The sequence below is a fragment of the Coregonus lavaretus genome, assembly GCF_964263955.1.
Source record: "Coregonus lavaretus genome assembly, chromosome: 38".
In the NCBI taxonomy this organism is placed as follows: Eukaryota; Metazoa; Chordata; class Actinopteri; order Salmoniformes; family Salmonidae; genus Coregonus; species Coregonus lavaretus.
In genome coordinates this window covers 22,092,659-22,117,184 of record NC_140025.1, presented here as the reverse complement: position 1 = coordinate 22,117,184, position 24,526 = coordinate 22,092,659, and the positions used below count along the sequence as shown (strand labels likewise).

General features: G+C 41.4%; 1 protein-coding gene across 1 annotated transcript in view; it reads right to left on the bottom strand.

Annotated features, from left to right (window-relative positions):
- Positions 1–24,079, bottom strand: part of LOC311112192 (storkhead-box protein 2-like) — a 56,159-nt gene extending 32,080 nt beyond the window's left edge. Inside the window, exon 1 of the mRNA XM_084155217.1 lies at positions 22,956–24,079. Within this exon, the coding sequence (XP_084011343.1) occupies positions 22,956–23,265 (310 nt within the window). The 5' untranslated portion in view covers positions 23,266–24,079. The remainder of the gene's footprint in view (positions 1–22,955) is intronic.
- Positions 24,080–24,526: the final 447 nt, after the last annotated feature.

The window sequence follows — 24,526 nt, the reverse complement described above, 5'->3', positions numbered from 1 at the left end:
CTCAGTGTATATATAGTCCAACAATAAATACTATTTGTCCTTGGTGTCGCACATACAGTATCAGCAGCCCAACGATATATAGGAAATGGACCAAATGCTTGTGTGACTGTAACCATGTTTCCATCCAACAATTTTTATGTACGTGTTGGATAAAAAAAACTCACACCAGGCCTGATGGAAACAACAAATTGTCAGTAAATTTCCCTAAATGTCGACAAAACAACATATGTTCAACAGGGATGAATGATTTTTTTTATCAGTGAAATAGATCATGTGACAATGGCAGTGAAAAGCTTTTTTGCGCAATTGTTAATAGAATAACTGTCAAGTAAACTACAGTCACGTGATGCTATGTGGTCATCTTGACTATGACTTGGAAAATAATGCACAGTTTATTAGGCTACATATTAAATAAATTATGATGAACTTCACATGGTGGTGAAAGTGCATGGTGATGAGCTTGATGCTAATTTCCAATAAATATCAAGGGTCTTAATTTGGCTGCCAATTGAAAAATAAATATTATGTTCCTCTTATCCATAATCTCATCATGTACCCTCTGCACTATATCTGCGAGCTGTTGGCAAGAGTGCATGTGCCAAGACCAGGGTGGGCAAATTTGCCATTTATCGCAAGGCTTTTTGTGACAAAACCATCGACAGAGTAAAAAATGGGATAGAAACACAAAGAACTTCTGTTTTTTATTCAATAAATGAAAAGTTATAGGACAAAGTATTTAAGTCATTACACACAGCTTGCTATTCGCAACAAGCCAGTTTGATGGAAACACACCACTGCTGGTAAATGTACATATATTTTTGTGGATGGAAACCTAGCTAGTGATGAAAAGTGGTAGAACAAAAGTCACCAAAAAACATGCATGGCACAATACTGCATTATTTTCACCATATTAGCTAAGTTTCCATCCAATTGGCGACAGATTTTCAGGCTGAATATTTTAAAATCGGCATAAAACAATATGGGCTGTGCGTGATGATGTAGTGCACATAGAAATGACATAAAAATCTAAGTTAAACGGGTTTCCATCGCATTTTCAACTCTGCTAATGGTTTTGTCACAAAAACTGTTGTGTTATATAGCAAATGTGATCACTCTGGTCTTGGCATGTGTGCTGTAGCCAACAGCTTGCAGATACAGGGCAGGTAGGCTACCTACATGATGAGATTATTATGGATAAGAGCAAGATTATTTTTATTTGTCAAACGGCAGCCAAGCAACGATCATCATGTGAACAGTATAAGACCCTCGATATTTATTGGAAAGGAGTGTCAAGATCATCACCGTGCACTTTCACCAACCTGTGAAGTTCATCATAACTTATTTCATCTGTAGCCTAATAAACTGTATGCTTTGTCGAGTTGTAGTGGGAGGACCACACAACATATCATCATGCGACTCCAAGTTACTTTGATATGATGTTATTATATCAACATTTGAGCATAAAGGTGTTTCCACCGCCATTTCTCGCATTATTAATTTTACTGACACAAAACAATCCCACCATGTCGAACGAACAAATTGTCTGTCGACATTTATAACATTGTACCGGCATTTCCTGTTTCCATCAGCCAATCGTGACTTTTTTCATGCATCAGGTAATTCATCCACATGAAATGGTTGGATGGGAACCTGGTTATTGATGCTAACACAGGTCCAACTACGAAAACAGGGCAGTTAAGCTTTGCATTCATTCATTTATTCTTGCCGGACAGGACACCAGTCTTCTATTATTCCCAACACCTGTCACATTTAACCTTTCTGATGCCATCTAGAATTTACAGCTTCTTGTAAAAGCAAAATAACGTAATTTGTACAGTAACAACTGGGTTCTTGCATTGTCATTACTAAGAACATTAACAATGACAATTCTGCTGCCTCTACGCAGTCCATGTTTGAAGAATGCAGAGAAGAGAGAGCTATTAGTGCTTCCATCTCTCAAGCGCCTCTCTGCTACACTGTATACAATCATCCCAAGGAAATCCTGCAGAGGTTAGTCCGTGATGTCAGCATCTGGGATGGCCAGAATGAGGGTGATTATTTTTAGCCTTGTGCAGTATATAAATGTGGAGCGAAACAACGAGATGAGTAGCTCAAACTGTCACACGAATCCTTAATTGATGTACTGTATATTGAATATTTGAATGAACGTTCGAGTTGCACATCACTGTAATTAGGATTTGGCCCAAAGTGAGTAACAGAGAGAGAGAGAGCGAGAGAAAGAGAAATAAAAAGCTATACAGTACCAGTTCCAGAGGCTTAAGAGGCATCATCTTAGTGGCTGACTGATTTTCTACAACTCAAACAGCTGACTGGAGGCGGGGAACAAGGGCTTACTCACGCGCAGCGTCCTCCCTCTCCTCTATACGTATTACTACAGCGAGGGCTGGCTAACACCGCAGCACTACCGTGGCCTCATTTCTCTACCCACGCCTCAACTTCAGCTGGGGCCTAGGTCCACACGGTCCTAGCCAAGAATTGAGGCAGAAATAATGTTTAGCCTTCAGATGCTTTTGAGAAACCGGGCCCAGCTCTACTTCACAAAGACAAACAGACAGTCAAATGTTAGAATGTGTTTGCTAGATTACATGCACATCTGCTTCTGCAGTGCTTACAGTGCCTTCAGAAAGTATTCATACCCCTTGACTTATTCAAAATGGTATTGTGTTCCAGCCTGAATTCAAAATGGATTAAAAATATTTTTTCTGAAACATCTACACACAATACCCCATAATGACAAAGTGAAAACATGTTTTTAGAAATGTTTGCACATTTATTGAAAATGAAATACAGAAATATCTCATTTACATAAGTATTCACACCCCTGAGTCAATACATGTTAGATTCACCTTTGGCAGCGATTACAGCTGTGATTCTTTCTGGGTAAGTCTCTAAGAGCTTTGCACACCTGGATTGTACAATAGTACACATTATTATTACAAACATTCTTCAAGCTGTGTCAAGTTGGTTGTTGATCATTGCTAGACAGCCATTTTCAAGTCTTGCCATAGATTTTCAAGCCGATTTAAGTCAAAACTGTAACTAGGCAACTCAGGGACATTCAATGTCGCCTTGGTAAGCAACTCCAGTGTATATTTGGCCTTTTGTTTTAGGTTATTGTCATGCTGAAAGGTGACTGTCTCCCAGTGTCTGTTGGAAAGCAGACTGAACCAGGTTTTCCTTTATGATTTTGCCTTTGCTTAGCTCTATTCCGTTAATTTGTTTCCTAAAAAACTCCCTAATCCTTGCCAATGACAAGCATACCCATAACATGATGCAGCCACCACCATGCTTGAAAATATGAAGAGTGGTACACAGTGATGTGTTGTGTTGGATTTGCCCCAAATATAACACTTAATTTCTTTGCCAAATATTTTGCAGTTTTACTTTAGTGCCTTATTGCAAACAGGATGCATGTTTTGAAATATTTTTATTCTGTACAGGCTTCCTTCTTTTCACTCTGTCATTTAGGTTAGTATTGTGGAGTAACTACAATGTTGTTGATCCATCCTCAGTTTTCTCCGATCACAGCCATTAATAATGTTTACATACTGTTTTACTCATTTCATATGTATATACTGTGTTCTACTGTATTTTAGTCAATGCCACTCAGACATTGCTCGTCCTAATATTTATATATTTCTTAATTCCATTCTTTTACTTTTAGATTTGTGTGTATTGTTGTGAATTGTTAGATACTACTGCACTGTTGGAGCTAGGAACACAAGCATTTCTCTACACCCGCAATAACATCTGCTAAATATGTGTATATGACCAATAAAATTTGATTTGATTTAAATACCACATACTCAAAATAATTTCAATGAAAGAGTTTAAGGATCTTAACCGCCGTTTAACCGTCAATTTTCTCACTCAAAAAAGTGACCTATTACAAGCTCTGCTGCCATTCTATGCTTTGTCACTGTGTGCATCTGTCTTGGGACCACCTGAAAACATTAGGTATCAAAGAGCTCGAGACATTAGTTTTTTTGTGATTCATTTTGCTAGATGAAGCTCCTACAACAGAACTGCCAGAAATGTATTGGTACACCAAAGCTAGCCTAGTATTTCAGCAAAGGACTGCAACTTGTTAAATCTTGCACTAGCTATCAAAAAAACCATCAAGCTAGCTACATCCAGAGGAAATAAAATGACAATAGAAAACAAAGGACAGAGGTGGATATGGCGTTGCAAGCAGGTCAACGTTCACTTAATCTTTTTGAAATGTTGCATTGCACAGTCGATAGGCTGCTATGAAAGTGATGAAGTTTTGATTTTAGGCCATTTTCACCCACTCTATTAGTCTTATGTACAGGATCCACATGGTATACACCATCCAACGAAATGCTTACTAGCAGGTTCCTTCTCGTCAATGCAACAATAATAAGAATATAAGAAAATATAAGAATACGAACATAAAGTAAATGGCTCAGCAGAATGGAAAACATTTTAGCATAAGTATAATACAGGAAGGCACAATTTATAGCACAATATTTACATATGTTTTGGGGAGGAGGGATTGGGGGACAGGTGCTAAAATTGTGCAGTATTTAGCAATAATAATAAGAGTCTGGTAGCAGCAGTTGTGATGTGTGTGTAGCATGAATGTGTGTGTGTGTGTGTGTGTGTGTGTGTGCGTGCTATGGTGCGGAGAGTCAGTGCAGGTGGTCAGTTCAGTTCAAGTGTTCAGCAGTCTGGCACCGCTTCGAGTAGATGTCCTGGATGGGTGGAAGCACGGTCCCATTGATGTACTTGGCCGTCTTCACCACCCACTGGAGGGCCTTGCAGTCATGGACGGAGCAATTCCCGTACCAGAACGTGATGCAACCGGTCAGGATGCTCTCGATGGTGCAGCGGCAGTATTTGGAGAGGACCAGGAGTGGCATGCCAAATTTCTTCAGCCTCCTTAGGAAGTAGAGGTGCTGTTGCGCCCTCTTGACAAGAGTGGTGGTGTTGTTGGTCCATGTCAAGTCCTCTGTGATGAGGACACAGAGGAACTTAAAACTGATGACTCTCTCTACTGCAGTCCCATTGATGTGGATCGGCCCATGTTCCCTGAAGTCAATAATGAACTCCTTTTTTTTATGACGTTGAGGGAGAGGTTGTTGTCCTGGCACCACAATGCACTTCTGAAGAAGGATACAGTGGTGGTTGTTTTTGAAAAATCACATCTATTCACAACCAATCAGCCAGCAGCCACTGGCAATCAGTGCACCACTCATACCTACTCATTTCATTTTTAATTTTTGTCATTTAGCAGACGCTCTTATCCAGAGCGACTTACAGTAGTGAGTACATACATTTTCATTTGTACTGGTCCCCCGTGGGAATCGAACCCACAACCCTGGCGCTGCAAGTGCCATGCTCTACCAACTGAGCCACACAGGCCATATAAACTTCCCCAGGCTTTCAAGAACAACATGAGCGAAACCTGGGAGCCGAGGCTAGTATGAATGAACACAAAATTGTGGGTTAGATTTGATGTAGTTACGACCCAGATTTTGGTGCGAAAGGGGTTCTACTTTCAACAGAGGTAGGCCTACCTGCAACTAAAAATGGGCTAGTACAGTTCTTATTTCCTCTATGATTTTGTGGACTTTTAAAATTCTGAATCAGCTAACATCAATCAGTTGACAGGGGTGAGAAACCCTGTCAAAGTTATGCTTCTCTAAAAATGTAAGTCTTACAAAAGTTCTGTGAGTAAAGGCTGATTATCATATGTCACTTATTCAAATTCATCCTGTAACATGTCATTAATTATTCAAGTACTATCCAATGAGATTCATAGTTGATCCCTAAAAAGGACTTATTTTCGCCTACCTCATTGCTGGTTTGGCTTTCTGTTTCTACAGATCACCCATCTACACCCACCAAGTGAGCACAGACTGACGCAGGACATCCATGGACATTAATTATTCGTTGAAATGGCCTTTATTGGGCTGTTGATTATTGGGCTGGCCTTGATTTGGCCCATTGAACATGATTACTGCCAGTTCAGAAGCTTTTAAAAATGCTAACATAAGTGCAATAAGAACTATTCCATACTTTAATCTCACTAAAATTGAAATTGTAAAATGTTCACTTACATCTTAAACTGGATGACAATAGGAAGTCCGGCAGAGCCGGAATACGTATTTTAAACTATTTCACATAGAACTGAAAATGAACGTGGCTTAAATGTCAGACAAAGATGCCTTTTTATTGTATTGTCAACTATATTTTGCTTAGTGGACAGGAACCACCAGGGCCTTGTTTGAATACTTTAGAAATGCATCCTTCCTTCCTTGTTTTCTGGAGGTACACACAAATGTAAGTGTAAGCAAGGTGCCATCCTATTACTTTCACAGATCCAACCAATTCAGATCTGTGATTACTTCAAGGAAGGTAGGAATGAAGTATTCATACAGGGTCCAGTTGTAATCGATCCAGAGCATCCCAAACATGCTCAATGGGTGACATGTCTGGTGAGTATGCAGGCCATGGAAGAACTGGGACATTTTCAGCTTCCAGGAATTGTGTACAGATCCTTGCGACGTGGGGCCATGCATTATCATGCTGAAACATGAGGTGATGGAGGCGGATGAATGGCACGACAATGGGCCTCAGGATCTCGTCACCGTATCTCTGTGCATTCAAATTGACATCGATAAAATGCTATTGTGTTCGTTGTTCGTAGCTTATGCCTGCCCATACCATAATCCCACAGCAACACGGGGCACTCTGTTCACAACGTTGACATCAGTGAACTGCTCGCCCATCTCCCCGGTACAGTTGAAACCGGGATTCATCTGTGAAGAACACACTTCTCCAGCGTGCCAGTGGCCATCGAAGGTGAGCATTTGCCCACTGAAGTCGGTTACGACGCAAAACTGCAGTCAGGTCAAGACCCTGGTGAGGACGACGAGCACGCTGATGAGCTTCCCTTAGAAATCCCTGCAGAAATTATTAGGTTGTGCAAACCCACAGTTTCATCAGCTGTCTGGGTGGTTGGTCTCAGACGATCCCGCAGTTGAAGAAGCAGGATGTGTAGTTCCTGGGCTGGCGTGGTTATATGTGGTCTGCGGTTGTGGGGCTGGTTGGACGTACTGCCAAATTCTCTAAAACAACGTTGGAGGCCGCTTATGGTAGAGAAATGAGCATTCAATTCTCTGGCAACAGCTCTGGTGGACATTCATGCAGTCAGCATGCAAATTGCATGCTTCCTCAAAACTTGAGACATTTGTGGCATTGTGTTGTGTGACAAATCTTAGAGTGGCTCAAGGTGCACCTGTGTAATGATCATGCTGTTTAATCAGCTTCTTGATATGCCACACCTGTCAGGTGGATGGATTATCTTGGCAAAGGAGAAATGCTCACTAACAGGGATGTAAACAAATTTGTGCACAACATTTGAGAGAAATAAGCTTTTTGGAACATTTCTGGGATCTTTAATTTCAGCTCATGAAACATGGGACCAACACTTGTGTATATATAGTATAGTTTATATAGTATAGATCGCTGATGTTGGCTAATAAATTAGCTAACATTGGCTAATAAATTAGCTACCTTGTCAAGCAAGGATATCAAGTAGCTAGTTAGTCTGTGATGAAACATCACAACTTAACCTAGTCACGCCAATGAAAGTCAAACTCCCTGTTTAGAATGTTTTATATTTCATGCCCAAAACATCTCTAAAATGAATTGCATTGCACAACAACAACTTGGTTTTAAATTATTTTGAGATGACTTCTGCATGAAATTTAAAATATGCTAAACGTGATTATTTTCATCCATTTTAGATTGGCTGGTTAAACAAAAGCAACGTGTGGATTGTAATTATTGTACATAGACTGCTTTCAAGGTAAGGAAAACATGTAATTTGTAATTTCGCTGAAATATCCCTTTAAAATGTACCATGGTGTCATTAAAAACAGAGACCATGAACTACGTTATCGCTTTTACCCCATATCACAGTCCTATCTGACACTTCACACAACAATACTAGATAGACAAGCGTCTCACAGAAACTTGCATGCCATATGGATATGCAGATCATTCACACCGCAACCCATGATTCAAGGGGAAAGAAAAACCTATGTGATGGGAGGGTTTCAAAGATTTAGCTCCAACAACATCCCATTGCTTCCATTTTCAGCCCTTGGTTGTACTCAAATCCTAATATTAACGTTTTAATTAATAAATAACCAACTGCCATGATGCAATATCCTAGCCTGGGACCATTCAATTCCAATATTGTCTTTACCCTTTTACTATGTCACTTTTTTATTTCACAACCACTATAGAACACAGACAAACTCTACCCTTTGTCATCACATATTCCATATCCATAGAAACCCCCTAGTAGCCTCGGAATAATGTGGTCTTGGAAGAAACCAAGACCTTACTAACCCTCACCCCAACGTACAACTTTACACACGCTTGCCAACATCCGACAAGATGGTGAGTTAGGGATTGGTAGTGGTTGTGGTGGGGGGTGCTGTCAGACTCACCTGGCATTTGGTAGCCCCGGGGGGGCCCTGGTGAGATGTGGGGTGGAGGAGGGGGAGTGTGGTGGTGTTTCTGCTGGAGACGGAAGTCCTTCTCGCTCCTGGAGCGGGTGCGCTCCGGCAGCCGCTCAGACAGGTCCGAACTGGGCCAGGCCCGCCGCAGGTTGGTGCTGCGGGTCTTCTTCATAGCGACCCCAGGGGCAAGCGGCCTGCCACGGGGGCTACTACTGTGTTTGGGGGGAGGCCGACCTGAGGCTTAGTGCCTCCCCCACATCAGCAGGGACGCCCCGTGCAAGAGATCAGGCGAGAGACATGACAGAGGACCAGCGTGCACGCTTGCATACACACACACGCACGTTTTCTCATTCACATCCACAGGCAAGCTACTACAGCCGCCCCTCAATCCAGACTGCGGTGGATTGGCATCTGCTGCATTTTCCCGGGCTGATCCATTGCGGCGGAGGCGGCGGTGGTGGTTGCGCGAGGCATCACCCTTTTTTATGTCAGCGATCAGTCCAAACCACCATTTGTAGCATCCCTGTTCGCATGCGTCGGGAGGCGCATTACGTAGCCGCTATGCTGCGGGAGGGGAGGGGGTGGCAGGGGTAGGGGTAGGGATGAAGGAAATGGGGCATGGGAGGCAAGGAGAGAGGATGGCGAGGAGAGATGGAGGTGTGGGGAAGGAAGGTTGGTTGGAGGGGGGTTGGTTCAGGTGAATGGAGATTTTTTTGGTGGAGGGGAATAGGGAGGGAGGGAGGGAGAGAGGAGGGAGAAGAGATGGGTAGAGAATCGGCAGCTTAGCTGTCAAGGCCTCTTCTCCTACAATAGCTCAATTCACCATGGGAGCTACAGGGCTCGCTCAGCCGAGCCCCGGAAAACAAAAGAGCCCCCCTTTTGAAGAAAAAAAGAGAAAGAAAAGCGCCCTTTACCCTGACCTCCACTGAAAAGCTCTATAGATTGCAGAGTGTAGCAAAGGCCAAATCCACCTCCATCGGCCTCCGATCAGGCGCAAGACCTGCTCGTCCTCGACGACACCACACCGGGAAAGGGTGCGGAGAGAAAAAAAGATGGAGAGCATAGAAATAAAACAAATCTCAGAATAGATATCCTCCTCCTCTCTCGTGAAATTCCAATACGAGAATCCAATCCTAAGAGGCTCGTTGGAGCATCCATTCATTCAACCGACAGGGCTGCAGCTAACTCCAGTCAACGGCCAATGTCTTTCAACGTAACCACCGCAGCTGCTGCTGCTCCCAGAACCTCAAGAAAGGGTGTGTGTGTGAGTGTGTGTGTGTGTGTGCGTGCGTGCGTGCGTGCCCACTGCGCGAGATTCTGCGTGAGCATGCGTGTGTCTGTGTCTGGGTGACTGAGACGAGGGGAGGGGTAGAGGAAGCGAGAGAGCGAGGGAGAGAACAAGGGAGAGATCGAGGACAGAAGTATAGTGGAGAAGAAAGAAAATAACAACACAAAAATGCAGCAGCCACATGTGTCCTGCAAGCAATTTATTCCAGTAGGATAAAGGGACTAATAATGAGAGAGGCTCTAGCTGAGTGTTTTTTTTAACCACCCCCCTCTCTCTTTCTCCCCCTCTCTCTAACTATCTCTCTCTCTCAGCTGTGCAGTGCCACTGCAGGAAAGGGGCAGGATAAGCATGAGACCCTCTCCCTCTCTCTCCCTCTTGATACATGTCCCATGCTAATTGAGGAACTGTCCTACATTACATGCAACTGATCATGTCAGGCTACATGCCAATGTGAAACAACCCAAAGCTTGGCTCCGCCCCCAGCTTCTGGCCCAGCCTATGAAAGCTCTGCTATTTGATTGACACAGAAAGCTGTACAATTGTTAGCCCCTCTATATAACCACTGTATAACAATGAATGGTATTAAAAAATACAACAAACAGAAACACCATCAAGGATTTGCTTCATCCATATTCACATTGATTTCACATTTCTTATTTCTATTCAAAACCGCATATAGTTTTACTTGGCTTAAAATCGTTAAATGTTTTAAACACAACAGGGATACTTCCTTCAAATGTCATGCTTAGGACTTATTTCCCCTATTCCCACTTGTGAGTGACACCACTGAAGACAACTTAAAGGGGTCCCATCTCGATCATACAGTAAGACCTCATCTACATTTATTTTTTTGTGATTAATAAATGTCGTAGTTCAACAACAACGTTTGGTAGACCAGTCAGTCCTTAACTCTGAGGTTTGTATCTTTGAGGTTCTACTGTGGCTTAACTCATCATAGACCAAAGGCAAGGATTTAAAGGTAATACTTGGGGTTGGGAATTCCCTGAAGTCTACATGAGTTTTCCAGATGACACCGGCTGATGATGTAATATAATTTCAGGGAAGATGAGAGGGATTAGAGGCATGATGATATGCAGCTTCCCCCCACCCACAAAGACCCCATACACACTCAGGTTGAACAACTGACATACAACTTATTTGACGCAAAGGTTTTGATACAACTGATATTTTTGTGATACAATGGAGAGTTTGTCTGCACACAAAATATTTACACAACCATCCAAAACACTTGTGTAATTAGTTTTATGCAGACACATTTTGTTGTATCACAACCATGGATTCCATTTAATCACCGTTGTAAACCAATATCATGTTATTTATGCAACATCTTTTTTAACTAACTCAAAATGACATGCGTGAATTTGGCTTTAACTTTCTAAATGTCAGGGGCACATAAGGCTTTCAGATGTTTTTATCTCAATATCAAATCATTTCTGGGTAACAATTAAGTGCCCTGTAATATTTTTCCATTAAAATGGTCAAAAGGAAACAAAAAACACAAAACAACAATTTCTCAAGCAATAATTGTGCTTGGACTATCTGGGAGTGGTCCTTAGAGTGAGAGACCTAATTGGAGGGGCCTAATAGGAGGATATGTAACCTGAAAACTAGCTGTTATTGGCAGATAGGTTTGGAAACCTCTTTGTTATTGATCTATTAACTTATACCACCTGGTGATGTCACTAGGCAGGCCATAACTCCACCCATGCAAAACCTGCTGTAGATTATATTTTCAACCAGCAACTTTCAAGGAAATAACACTGATAAAATGTTCCACACTTGTGCCGTGTTAGTTTCAGGAAAACTGAATTTTGACTGCACTGGGCCTTTAATGTAGATTCAGCAAGATGACATAACTTTTCCACAAATGTTCCTTTCCTTTCTACTATGTTAAAGCCCATCTAGGGACCGATGGGCTTTAAATTAGTGCAAGCTAAAGCATGATGGTGCAATGATTCTGAATGTTAATGATTTAATGTGTCAATGTTTTAATTGTATCTGTCCCTTAACAAAAATACATTGTTATTATTATAAACAACAAGACCATATCAGTCCTAAACAGATATCAACAGTAACCAAATCTGCCAAGATCGCCCTTATTGGATCTTGCCAATTTGCATCCTCCCGCATGTCCACAGCATATGATACATACAAAGGAAAGAAGCTGAATCTTTAGCAATGATGCTGTAGGTAAGTAAACAAAACCATATTTTGCCTAGTTATACAGTACATAAAGGGACACTATATATGATTTTGATCTTTTGCCCCCAACTTTAAACACACTTTTGGATATGCATGAATTGTGTGCTGAATCAAACAGGGGATCCAGCCTGCAAAATTTGGCACATTATGTACATTTTAGTTTGTAAACTGGTTCTTGTTGAAAGGACATCATATAACCTGATCCAACAAGTCTCTGTTACAACCAGGTAAATACATATTTTTCTGTTTGCTAAAAATACATAATTGCAACCAGTTTTGCCTGCTGGCTAAGTTTCCGCCACTCATCTATCTGATCTTCTTTAGGGTAGAGCCCAATGACTGTATATATGAATGGTCAAAGCCATTGATCACGTGACACCATTCATTCCTTTGTGAAGACTCAATAGGCATTGAAGCCAAATTAAGCCTGTTAAAATGGCGTCTCATGGAGACATAACATGCGCAGTTTGAGCTACTCCAGGAAGTGATGTTGCAGGTTAGCTCAGTGCTGCCTCCTCTCATTGAGTAACTCAAATTGAAGGCCGACCGGGGTACTGCAGGCTGCCATTAGCAACTCAATTATCCCTTATAACTTCTTCTGTGTGCAATTTTAAAATAATCGGTTCAAGGACATACATTTGGTGTATTAGAAGCAATTATTGGTGCCATGATTATCTTCAAACCACTTTTTTATTCACACGAAGATTGCCATTTTTCCTTTCACTATAAGGATCCTGTTTTCTGCTAACAATGCATGCAGTACTGTGGTCGGCCTTGAACTCCGTGGCTTCAATGAGAGGAGGCAGTAGTTCTTTCATGGTACGGCCACACTGAGATTTAAAATAGTCACACAATATGTCTGCCTTAAAGTATCCAACTCCTCCCAAAAAAGTAGAGATGGGTTGACAGACAAAAACAGACAATGTACGTAATCTACGATTTCATCCGTGTTCCATCTCAGTGACTGTGTGGCCGTACCTGTAGGCCATCAGCACACTGGGATTTTGTGTCTGAGAATTTCAGATGAAGAAAATGCTTTTTCAATGACAGTCCTTTGCCGAATAGTTGACTTGAGATGTACTTTTGACGGACAAAAGCGGACAATGATGTACGTCATATACGATTTCATACGTGTTCATGCGTTTGAGTGTGGTCATAACCTCCTCTCAGTAGCTCAAGGTACCCTACTTTGCCCTCTAATGGTAGTACATTACCTTACATGGTCCCTGCCATCACAGCAGACTACAAAATGTGGCGACAACATGTCAACAGAAGAAACCCTATGACTGACTGTACAGTATGCCTAAAAGACACAGCTATTGACACTTTTGTCACACTTTCAAACATGTTTTGGTCAGACAAATTCATCAGTCACACATTAGCTTTCCACCTATACTTATTCACACCCAGTTCTTGTAGGAAATGCAAACTTGTAGTGTATTTTAGTTTTTAAAAGGCTTTTAAAGTTTTTTAATTTCCACTTTGTGACATTTCATACTTGATTTGCCATAATGAAAAATGTATCAACACCTACAAAAATTCAAATTAATTATAATCCACATAATAATTCACATTTCCTGTTGCTTCAGGATGATTTTCTCAAAGTAAGATCCTACATCTGTATGGCCCACGACAATACGTTTCCACAGACTGACACTGCGACTGTGCATTGGCCAGCAAGGACTTGGCCAACCACTCCAGAAACTGAGCCTTCCTTAAAGCATGTTTTTTTTTTTTTTGAAGACCCTCAAAGGGCTCTTGAGTGTGAACACAGCCCCCAGCTCACAATGGAGCCCCCAGTCATTGTCTCTCTAGCGTGGCGGCCATCGCTTGCTGCAGAGCCTGCTGACTCATGAGTATTGATGGAGGGAGGGATGAGAGAGGGATGAAGGAGGAGAGGAGGGAGGGGGATGGAGGGGACAGTGTCAAATTTGCTGAAGTTCATTCATACCAAAGAGAAAAGAGGAGAGGAAGAGAGGAGGAGGGGGGAGACGCAACACGCCAGCCATCTTACTTCTTAATCGCGCTGCAACAGCGCTCGTAGCCATGACAACCCAGTCCGATGAGCTCATAGCTGCTACCGAGTGCCATCTCTTAAAAGAGCCAAGAGTTGTTGTTGGAGCTAGTCTTCATGGACAAATTCAGCCAGGTCCCTCCCCATTTCGGCTTGCTTTTGGTTCCTAGTGAATATATACATCCCAGGTGGTGTTCAGTAGGCACAAAACAGGGGGGAAAAACTGTGAAACAAGAAGGTACTACCTGAACTTCTCCAATATAAGAAACTCTTGTTTTCATTTTCCGTTGCAGGGGTATGTCCTAATGAACATGACCCTGGCAGGAATCCCCTTAATTGAGTCATCCCCTTAGTTGGCGAATCAGAAGTACAGTGTTAGAAGAGGTCTTAAAAGAAACATTGTGCACTGGGCCTGTATTCCTCTCCTTTCTTTTCTACAGCAATGGAGACCAAAAGCCCACAGCAAGAGTCATGTTCATTAAAAATAAAATAAGAAAATTCACTAAAAATATAGAATTCTCCTTGGTTAATAAATCAAGTGGACCGATGGTTAGAGATACAGCAATGAATATTTATATTGTATGCTTCATTACAATGAGCTCCTAATTCTGCTCAACCAATGATGTATAATAAATAGTAACAAGACGAGTAAACTCGCCAATCGGCTGGGATAATTAATCAATAATCAACTTCAGGTTTTAAGCAAAGTGACTGCAGCGACAAAATGCAATACTAGCGATCTCACCTTGCTAAATGAATAGCCTAGGGGTCCGGTATCCTGACAGAGATTCTCCATTCAGAATGCTTTTTAGTCCTGGACTAGGCTTAATCTGTCCAGTTTACGGGACACAGCTTAAGCCTTGTACTGGATTTAGAAGCATGTTCAATGGAGAATTTCTAGACTTCTATGAAACCTGTGTATGGGAAACATACACTATAGATCAAAATATGGTCAGCATTAGACTAGGGACCAACGTACTGTTGGGCCGAAATTGAAAAGAGTAAGTACGTGTGTGAGAAAACAAAATACTATTTATTATGCTTAATTCAATGTACAACCACACCTGAAGAGCTACTGCTACTTGATATCGGCCAATGAGGTCAGTGTAGCTGCAGCATCAACTTCCCTCTATGGCTTTGTCAATGTGGGCTGCCTGGGCAGACAACAATTATAATTCAACACATTTTGTTGCCACGACAAGTGAATAAACTTTTGCCAAAGTTTATAATCCAAACAAACATCCACACAAAAAAACATTTAAAACATGTAGTAAAAAACATTACAAAATGTAGTACTTTTAGTTTTACGAGTATCCCCATTTGCTGGCATCATCATAATGAAGGAAGTGTTCTAATGAGGGTAAATACTAAAATCTTTCCATTCCACATCAGAGACATCCAGGATGTGTAGTATTATTTATAGGTCTGTAATTTTGTCTTTCAAAACTACAGTGAACGTTCAAGTAGAAACAGGTTAGGGGATTGAGAAAGCCTTATGAATTAAAAGCATAATTCCGACTCCTTTATTTAAAAATAATTCTCACAGTTCCCACATTGACCTCAGGGGGCAAGCCGACATGTCATGAGGCATAAGGTATTACATCTCTGAGAAACTAAGCCTGCTCCATGATGTCACACATCACCACTGTATAGATCGCTATAGATTTGGTGTGGGCAATCTGTGGGTGCAGGTTTTTGGTCTAGCCAGCAGTAACACACCTGATTCTATTAATCATCCAATTAATCATTGTCTTCCATGAAGGCTCATCGTCTTCCATTAAAACTTAGATTAGTAGAATCAGGTGCTATTGCTGGCTGGAGCAAAAGCCTGCCCCCACATCGGCCCCTCGCAGGGTAAGATTGCTCACACTTTCTCCAGACCTTATGTTTATTTTCACGTTGTTGTGTCTCAATAGGGCACTAGGCTACAAATAGGAGTTGAGTGCAAGTGTTGGGTCACACTGAGGAAGACATCAGCTTGACATTGAAACATCAGTCACCTGTAACCTGCTCATCATAACAACGGATTAAAGCTGAGAAAAATGTATTAATCTTTTTGGTTGAGTACTTTCTCCAGATCTTTTAAAAACCTATTGTTCAACCCAAGTGTTCAATTGACTTTAAATGTCTGTTTTAAAACACAACTTGTCGATATTATACAATTTTTTTGCATGCACAAATAATTTCAGAGTGACTTCAAATGAAGTTATGTGGTTATGATTGCTGCCCTTGTGAGGTAACTAAGGGAACTGGGAGTGATGTCTACTGTATTTACAGCCAGGAAAGCCATGATGCATACCCCACAAGACATGCCACCAGAGGTCTCTTCACAATCCCCAAGTCCAGAACAGACTATAGGAGGCGCACAGTACTACATAGAGCCATGACTACATGGAACTCTATTCCACATCAGGTAACTGATGCAAGCAGTAGAATCAGATTTTTTTTAAACAGTTAAAATACACCTTATGGAACAGCGGGGACTGTGAAGAGACACACACAAAGGTACAGACACACGCATACGCATACATTGTAATATTGTTGTATGGTGTTTTTATACATTTTGTATTGTACATTTTGTATTGTTGATATGTATGTAATGGTGTAATAATGTTATATGATGTACTGTTTAATCTTTTGTTTTATATGTAATGTAAGTGCTTTAATGTGTTGGCAGCAGCTAATGGGGATCCCTAATAAATACAAATACAAATGATAGAGCAATGAGCAGCAGGCGATAGTCCACAAAAAGCTTGGCATTGTGTGACCCATCCAAAGCTTTTGTTATTATTATTCTGACCCACCAACTAAACTCAAATCTGTAGAAAAAGACAGTGCTAAATAAAGTATCCTACATAAAATACACTACTGTTCAAAAGTTTTAGAACACCTACTCATTCAAGGGTTTTTCTTTATTTTTACTATTTTCTACATTGTCAAAACTATGAAATAACACATATGGAATCATGTAGTAACCAATAAAGTGTTAAAAATCTATATTTTATATTTGAGATTCTTCAAATGGCAACCCTTTGCCTTGATGACAGCTTTGCACACTCTTGGCATTCTCTCAACCAGCTTCACCTGGAAGGCTTTTCCAATAGTCTTGAAGGAGTACCACATATGCTGAGCACTTGTTGGCTGCTTTTCCTTCACTCTGCGGTCCAACTCATACCAAACCATCTCAATTTGGTTGAGGTCGGGGGATTGTGGAGGCAAGGTCATCTGATGCAGCACTCCATCACTCTCCTTCTTGGTAAAATAGCCCTTACACAGCTTGGAGGTCTGTTTGGTCATTGTCCTGTTGAAAAACAAATGATAGTCCCACTAAGCCCAAACCAGATGGGAAGGCGTATCGCTGCAGAATGCTATGGTAGCCATGATGGTTAAGTGTGCCTTGAATTCTAAATAAATCACAGACAGTGTCACCCCCGTACCTTGTCACAACACAACTGATTGGCTCAAACGCATTAAGAAGGAAAGAAATTCCACAAATTAACTTTTAAGAAGGCACACCTGTTAATTTAAATGCATTCTAGGTAACTACCTCATGAAGCTGGTTGAGAGAATGCCAAGAGTGTGCAAAGCTGTCATCAAGGCAAAGGGTGGCTATTTGAAGAATCTCAAATATAAAATATATTTTGATTTGTTTAACACTTTTTTGGTTACTACATGATTCCATATGTGTTATTTTATGGTTTTGATGTCTTCACTATTATTCTACAATGTAGAAAATAGTAAAGATAAAGAAAAACCCTTGAATTAGTAGATTTTCTACAACTTTTGACCGGTAGTGTTTATATTTTTTACTATTTTAATAATATTTCTTGAGTTGCAACCCTAGAGAGGAATTACTCTCAATGCATCAGTGGGGCCCCGACCCACCACTTGGGAAACACTGTCAGAGTTATTTCTGTCACACTTTTGGAAATACTGCCAGAGTCATTCCTGTTACCACTTGGGATATACTGGCAGAATAATTCCTGTGACGTCTATCGTTTCCCCCAATTCTCTCTTCCAGGCCCTTCCTCTTCCTTCCATCGGGGCGAGTGCTTCAGTGTTTAGCATGGTTCCTTTCCTGAACAGACCCTCTACTTTCCTTCCTGTATGGGACACTTCTCGTCGGCCCTTTGTTAGAAGCCTGCAAATGGAAACAAAGGGCTTTCATTCAATTAAAATAGTAACCAGGTTTCCGGGACAAGTCGAAAAACAACAGGCTTTTCCACACAGCGAGAAAAAGCATGTTTGAATTCACTTGCAATAGTTTTCTTTTGGTTTCAATCTGAAAACATTGTTTAGTTGAGTACAGGAATGCACATTTTGCTTTGGATGTATTTTTTTGACTTAACCTGGAAACCAGTTAGAGAGTTTAATCAAATAGACCCCACAGTCACAGCTGCTATGGGCTTTCCTGCTGAGGTGGGATGCACCTTTCCTTCCTCAATTCAATGGGTGTGGGTGGGTTTTAACCTTGAGAAAACCAGGGACAACATTCTTCCACTATCTCTGTCAAATTGGGCCAGATAAATAGAGTCGTTAAATGAAGGGTACCTACCCACTGGGCACACACTGGTTGAATCAACGTTGTTTCCAAGTCATTTCAATGAAATTACATTGAACCAACGTGGAATAGAAGTTGAATTGACATCTGTGCCCAGTGGGTATGCACATGGAGCAGCTGCCTCCACTACCCCCCTCGTTACCCCGTGACTACCATAATGACATGATGGGGAGAAAGGGGCTACTGTCAACGGATGCTCACACATAATAGCAAAAAACTTTTGCTGCCGGATGCTGCAATCGACAAATCAGATTACATGCAAGAGCTTTGACATTCAAAGAAACACAATGTCCCCTTGGGGTGGTATTTAGTTGTTCAGTAGTCAGTAGTTTACCAATTCCTGACATTGTTCAGGACTGAAGACATCCCAACCCTACAGCAATTTGTAATCAGCCAAAGACCACATGACAAACACAATTGGCATCAAATATCAATTAAAAGTTTTGTCTGGTTAAAGCGAAAATGTAAAAACAATCATTTATGTGATTTTCTATATTCTACAAATGGCAAAACCCACACCACATGGCTTGATCAACTTCAGCCCTTTGGTCTTCAGGCCTTCAAATGTCAAGTGCATGGACATCTAACCACATCACCGGTAGGACAATTGATCCTTGATCTGCATTGAATTATTATTGCCCTATTAGATTTATTTGATGTCTGACATGAATATTATTCACAACTGCATCTAACAGAAACCGACAAAAACAGAAACAAACTCTGGCAGGTGAGAGAACCCTCATTAAATGGATACTTCTGGATTTTGGCAATGATTAAAAATGATCGAATTCCCAAGAGTCTTGTGGATACCATTTTATATATCTGTGTCCAGTATGAAGGAAGTTAGAGGTAGTTTTGCGAGCCAATGCTAACTAGCATTAGGCAATGACTGGAGGTCTGTGGGTATCTACTAGCAGGCTGTGTGTGTTCAGAATGGAAAGGGAGAGAAACAAGCAGATCTGAGATATACACTACCAGTCAAACGTTTGGACACACCTACTCATTCAAGGGTTTTTCTTTATTTTTTACTATTTTCTACATTGTAGAATAATAGTGAAGACATCAAAACTATGAAATAACACATATGGAATCATGTAGAAACCAAAAAAGTGTTAAACAAATCAAAATATATTTTATATTTGAGATTCTTCAAATAGCAACCCTTTGCCTTGATGACAGCTTTGCACACTCTTGGCATTCTCTTAACCAGCTTCTTGAGGTAGTCACCTGCAATGCATTTAAATTAACAGGTGTTCCTTGTTAAAAGTTAATTTGTGGAATTTATTTCCTTCTTAATGCGTTTGAGCCAATCAGTTGTGTTGTGACAAGGTGGGGGGGGGGGTATACATAAGATAGCCCTATTTGGTAAAACACCAAGTGGCAAGAACAGCTCAAATTAGCAAAGAGAAACGACAGTCCATCATTAATTTAAGACATGAAGGTCAGTCAATACGGAAAATGTCAAGAACTTTGAAAGTTTCTTCAAGTGCAGTCGCAAAAACCATCAAGCGCTATGATGAAACTGGCTCTCATGATGACCACCACAGGAATGGAAGACCCAGAGTTACCTCTGCTGCAGAGGATAACAAATTGCAGCCCAAATAAATGCTTCACAGAGTTCAAGTCACAGACACATCTCAACATCAACTGTTCAGAGGGGACTGTGTGAATCAGGACTTCATGGTTGAATTGCTGCAAAGAGACCACTACTAAAGGACACCAATAAATAAGAAGAGACCTGCTTGGGCCAAGAAACACGAGCAATGGACATTAGACCAGTGGAAATGTGTCCTTTGGTCTGGAGTACAAATTTGAGATTTTTGGTTCCAACCGCCGTGTCTTTGTGAGACGCGGTGTGGGTGAACGGATGATCTCCGCATGTGTAGTTCCTACCGTAAAGCATGGAGGAGAAGGTGTTATGGTGTGGGGGTGCTTTTCTGGTGACACTGTCTGTGATTTATTTAGAATTCAAGGCACACTTAACCAGCATGGCTACCACAGCATTCTGCAGCGATACGCCATCCCATCTGTTTTGGGCTTAGTGGGACTATTATGTGTTTTCAACAGGACAATGACCCAACACACCTCCAGGCTGAGTAAGGGCTATTTTACCAAGAAGGAGAGTGATGGAGTGCTGCATCAGATGACCTGGCCTACACAATCCCCCTACCTCAACCCAATTGAGATGGTTTGAGATGAGTCGGACGGCAGAGTGAAAGAAAAGCAGCTAACAAGTACTAAGCATATGTGGGAACTCCTTCAAGACTGTTGGAAAAGCATTCCAAGTGAAGCTGGTTGAGAGAATGCCAAGAGTGTACAAAGCTGTCATCAAGGCAAAAGGTGGCTATTTGAAGAATTTCAAATCTCAAATATATTTTGATTTGTTTAACACTTTTTTGGTTACTACATGATTCCATATGTGTTATTTCATAGTTTTGATGTCTTCACTATTATTCTACAATGTAGAAAATAGTAAAAATAAAGAAAACCCTTGAATGAGTAGGTGTGTCCAAACTTTTGACTGGTACCGTACATGTATCCCAAGTAAACAGAAACAACTTTCCTAGACCTCTAGATAGTCTAAGTAACCATGGCCTTCCCACATATCTATGGGAGAGGTTTATGCAGAAGAAAGTACTGACTGTGATACGGATTGTGGGCTGAAGTACAGCCCACCCACACAACACTATCAGAAAATGTCCAACAGAGCCACATACAGAATCGAATGACCTAACATTGGAATTAGAAATATGTGGAAAATTCTGGAATGTGCCAGTGATTATAAGCCCCACCTTAGTTTCTCCAGATATGGGAGTATAAGACCAGCTTACTCCAACCAAACAAACTTAATAGGTTAGACCAACTTATGACTCTGAACTTTGCTATCCAAAGCCAAACATTGTTTTCAATTTCAAAAGCTCTATTTCCTCACCTTTAATTCAAGTCAATGTGCATGTGATTATTGACTGTTGTGAATATGAATTAAACTTCCAGCACTCAGTAAGACATGAACCTGATACAGTATGACTGTGTTTTGTCAGATGAAAGATGGGTCAGCAGACAGTCTTCCTCATCCGTAGTATGTTCAGCACTGCGCTGGCCAAGCAAGACTAGTAGCACTAGCAGCTTGCATGAGCATTAATATTGAGCCCTCATTAGATTAGAGACTGTATTCGTCTGTGGTTATTTATTAGCTATTAGGGAAACATTCCAAAGCTTATCAGTGCTGGCTGCTTCGGTGGTAGGGTAAGGGAGGGCATGGTATCCCCCTCCATGGACAAACAAGCACAGAATCTCCCCTTGTTTGAAACTTTTTCTCAATCAATATTTTACTGTTTTTCCATCCCCTTGAAATTGTTGATGTGGACAAGAGAGAGTAAGAGAGAGTAAGAGAGAGAGAGAGAGAGAGAGAGAGAGAGAGAGAGAGAGAGAGAGAGAGAGAGAGAGAGAGAGAGAGAGAGAGAGAGAGAGAGAGAGAGAGAGAGAGAGAGAGAGAGAGAGAGAGAGAGAGAGATGTTTACATGGTCCTGAACTTGGTCTCTTCCCAATTCCTGATTTGAGTTAGGAGCAATTGTGACAAAGCAATGGTGTTTCTCAATAGGTATTTGGTTTCTTGATTACTTTCTTGCTTACAGTACATTAAAAAAGCACACAAATAGCCTACTCTCCCTAAAAGCAGATTTTGTTCAGACTTTCAAAGCATTTATGAGTGAGAGACCCTGAAGTTTTCCCGCACTAGACACAACCTCGGTTCAACTTCACATGTCCCCAAACTTCATCATACACACACACACCATAGCTCTATCCACATGTGCATCTCTACTGCTCTGATTGTTTACCTGAAATACAAACAGATCCCACTAATTTCAAGAGAAACTCCAAAGTCCCATCACACATGTTTCCCTTACTTGCAGAACAATGGTGAGGAAAGTGGGAATTAAGCAAACCACTGGGTGGGTTATAAATTAAGATGTACTTTTACTCTTCTGCTGGCCTCAGGGTTCTCCATTACTCCTCCTGGGCGCCATGAGTCTCACACATTCCATTTGATCACAACCCACTGCGTACAGATATCAATTCGACGCCTATTCCACCTTGGTTCAACGTAATTTCATTGAAATTCAACGTTGATTCAACCAGTGTGTGCCCAGTGGGAAAGGCCAACTGTTATTCATTAAAGTTGAGGCGCACTATCCTATTGTGCAGAGTGGACCACCACAGTGTTCAGATTACCTGAAACGTACCTTAGGCTACTCAATAAACAAAACAAAAAAGTGACAACAACCTGCCTGGATGGCATTATGATGATAATCACAGATAGCCTACAAAATTGATTGAGTACAGTCTTACCTATGCACTTGATCTCGAACCCTCCGGGCGGTTTGAGGGCCCGCCTTGTCCATCCGTCTCTGAGTACCTCGAGGTGGTGTTCCTTCCCTTGGATCAGCAGGACATCCTCGTCAATCCAGCCTAGGAAGAAAGTCTCCGATATCGCATCAGTCACTTTCTTATTCCAGAAGTGCTGCATGTTGACGGCTTTGAAGTCGGCAAATATCTCATAGCCCGTATGATGTTGCTGGAGTTTGTCCGTTACCTCGGCGCCAACCCGAGACAGCACTATGGCCAGGGAGTGAGGCGCGATCTGCAGAAACGTATTCATGTCTCAAAGTGCTTCGCTCTCCGCTACACCATGAATGATACCAACGTCCAATTTCTCAGAGTAGCATGTTTTACAATATGTTTTATTCCGTACTTTGATATATTTCCAAAACGAGCACATCTTCTTGATGTTTCAATCTTGATTTAGACCTATTGAAAACTGTAGTCTACCAAACAATAAACCTGACAGCACACATTTGATCTGCATCACGCTAAATGGAAATGTAGGCTATAGCTTATTCTTACAAGAAATGTTCTCGCTATCTGTATCCAAAAACGAATCTCAACATGTCAAACGTTTTTATCAGGCGACAGTAGCATACCAATTGAACAGACAAATGAACTCTCAAACCCAAGCTTTCACATATAGCCAATCAAAGAAAATAGGTGAACCGATTATTCTATGACCCACTTCCCAAGGAAGGCTATCCGTAATACTTTCCCAGACGGCGAGAACCCCTCTGCTGTGTGTGTACGTCGATCGATCAGTGCACAGGGAATATAGCTGCAAGTGCAGGCGATGACTTCATCGTTCTGCTGTTCATGACTTCATTTGGTGCGCAAAGGCAGCCTCACATTCAACGAGGGCGCACCGTGTCTCCCCGCATTCATCCAAAAAGGAATAAATAAACCAAACTGGGTTACATTTTCTTCTGTTCTGTGGAAAACGCCTGACACATAGCCTACAGTATACCATTCTCAGTCAAACCCTCGGTTCTTTGAGAAGATAGAAGCCTTTTCGAAGAGGAACAGGACGACCAAATATTTGACCGTAACTCCACCTACAGCCAACCCTCTGAACATCACGAGCTCCATACAGGGGCATTGCAACAGGTGAAAATATAAATATTTGACAGTCAAATGACATGCGATGGAGCTATAGACTACCTGTGTAGGCAGACTGGTCTCATAGACTAGACGTAACATAGTAAATGTAAATTCGACACACTCAAATTAGTATGATATGTTACGTTTGGTATGGTTACGTAAAATAGAAGCAAAGATTTTAAAAACTAATCCAAGATAGACCAGAGCCTGTCGTTGTGATGAGTGTGATAGAAGGAGTCAGGCGCAGGAGGGTAATCACCGAATGCAGAGTTTATTCTGTCGTACACAAATAGCGCTGGATAGCGACAAGCGAAACAGGCAAATGGGAAAATCTACCCTGGCAATACAAGGTAACGGTAGCTCCAACAATAATAGGCACAGGGGAAATATCTACCCCGGCAATAATAAGGTACGTGTAGCTCCACCGAGCTACA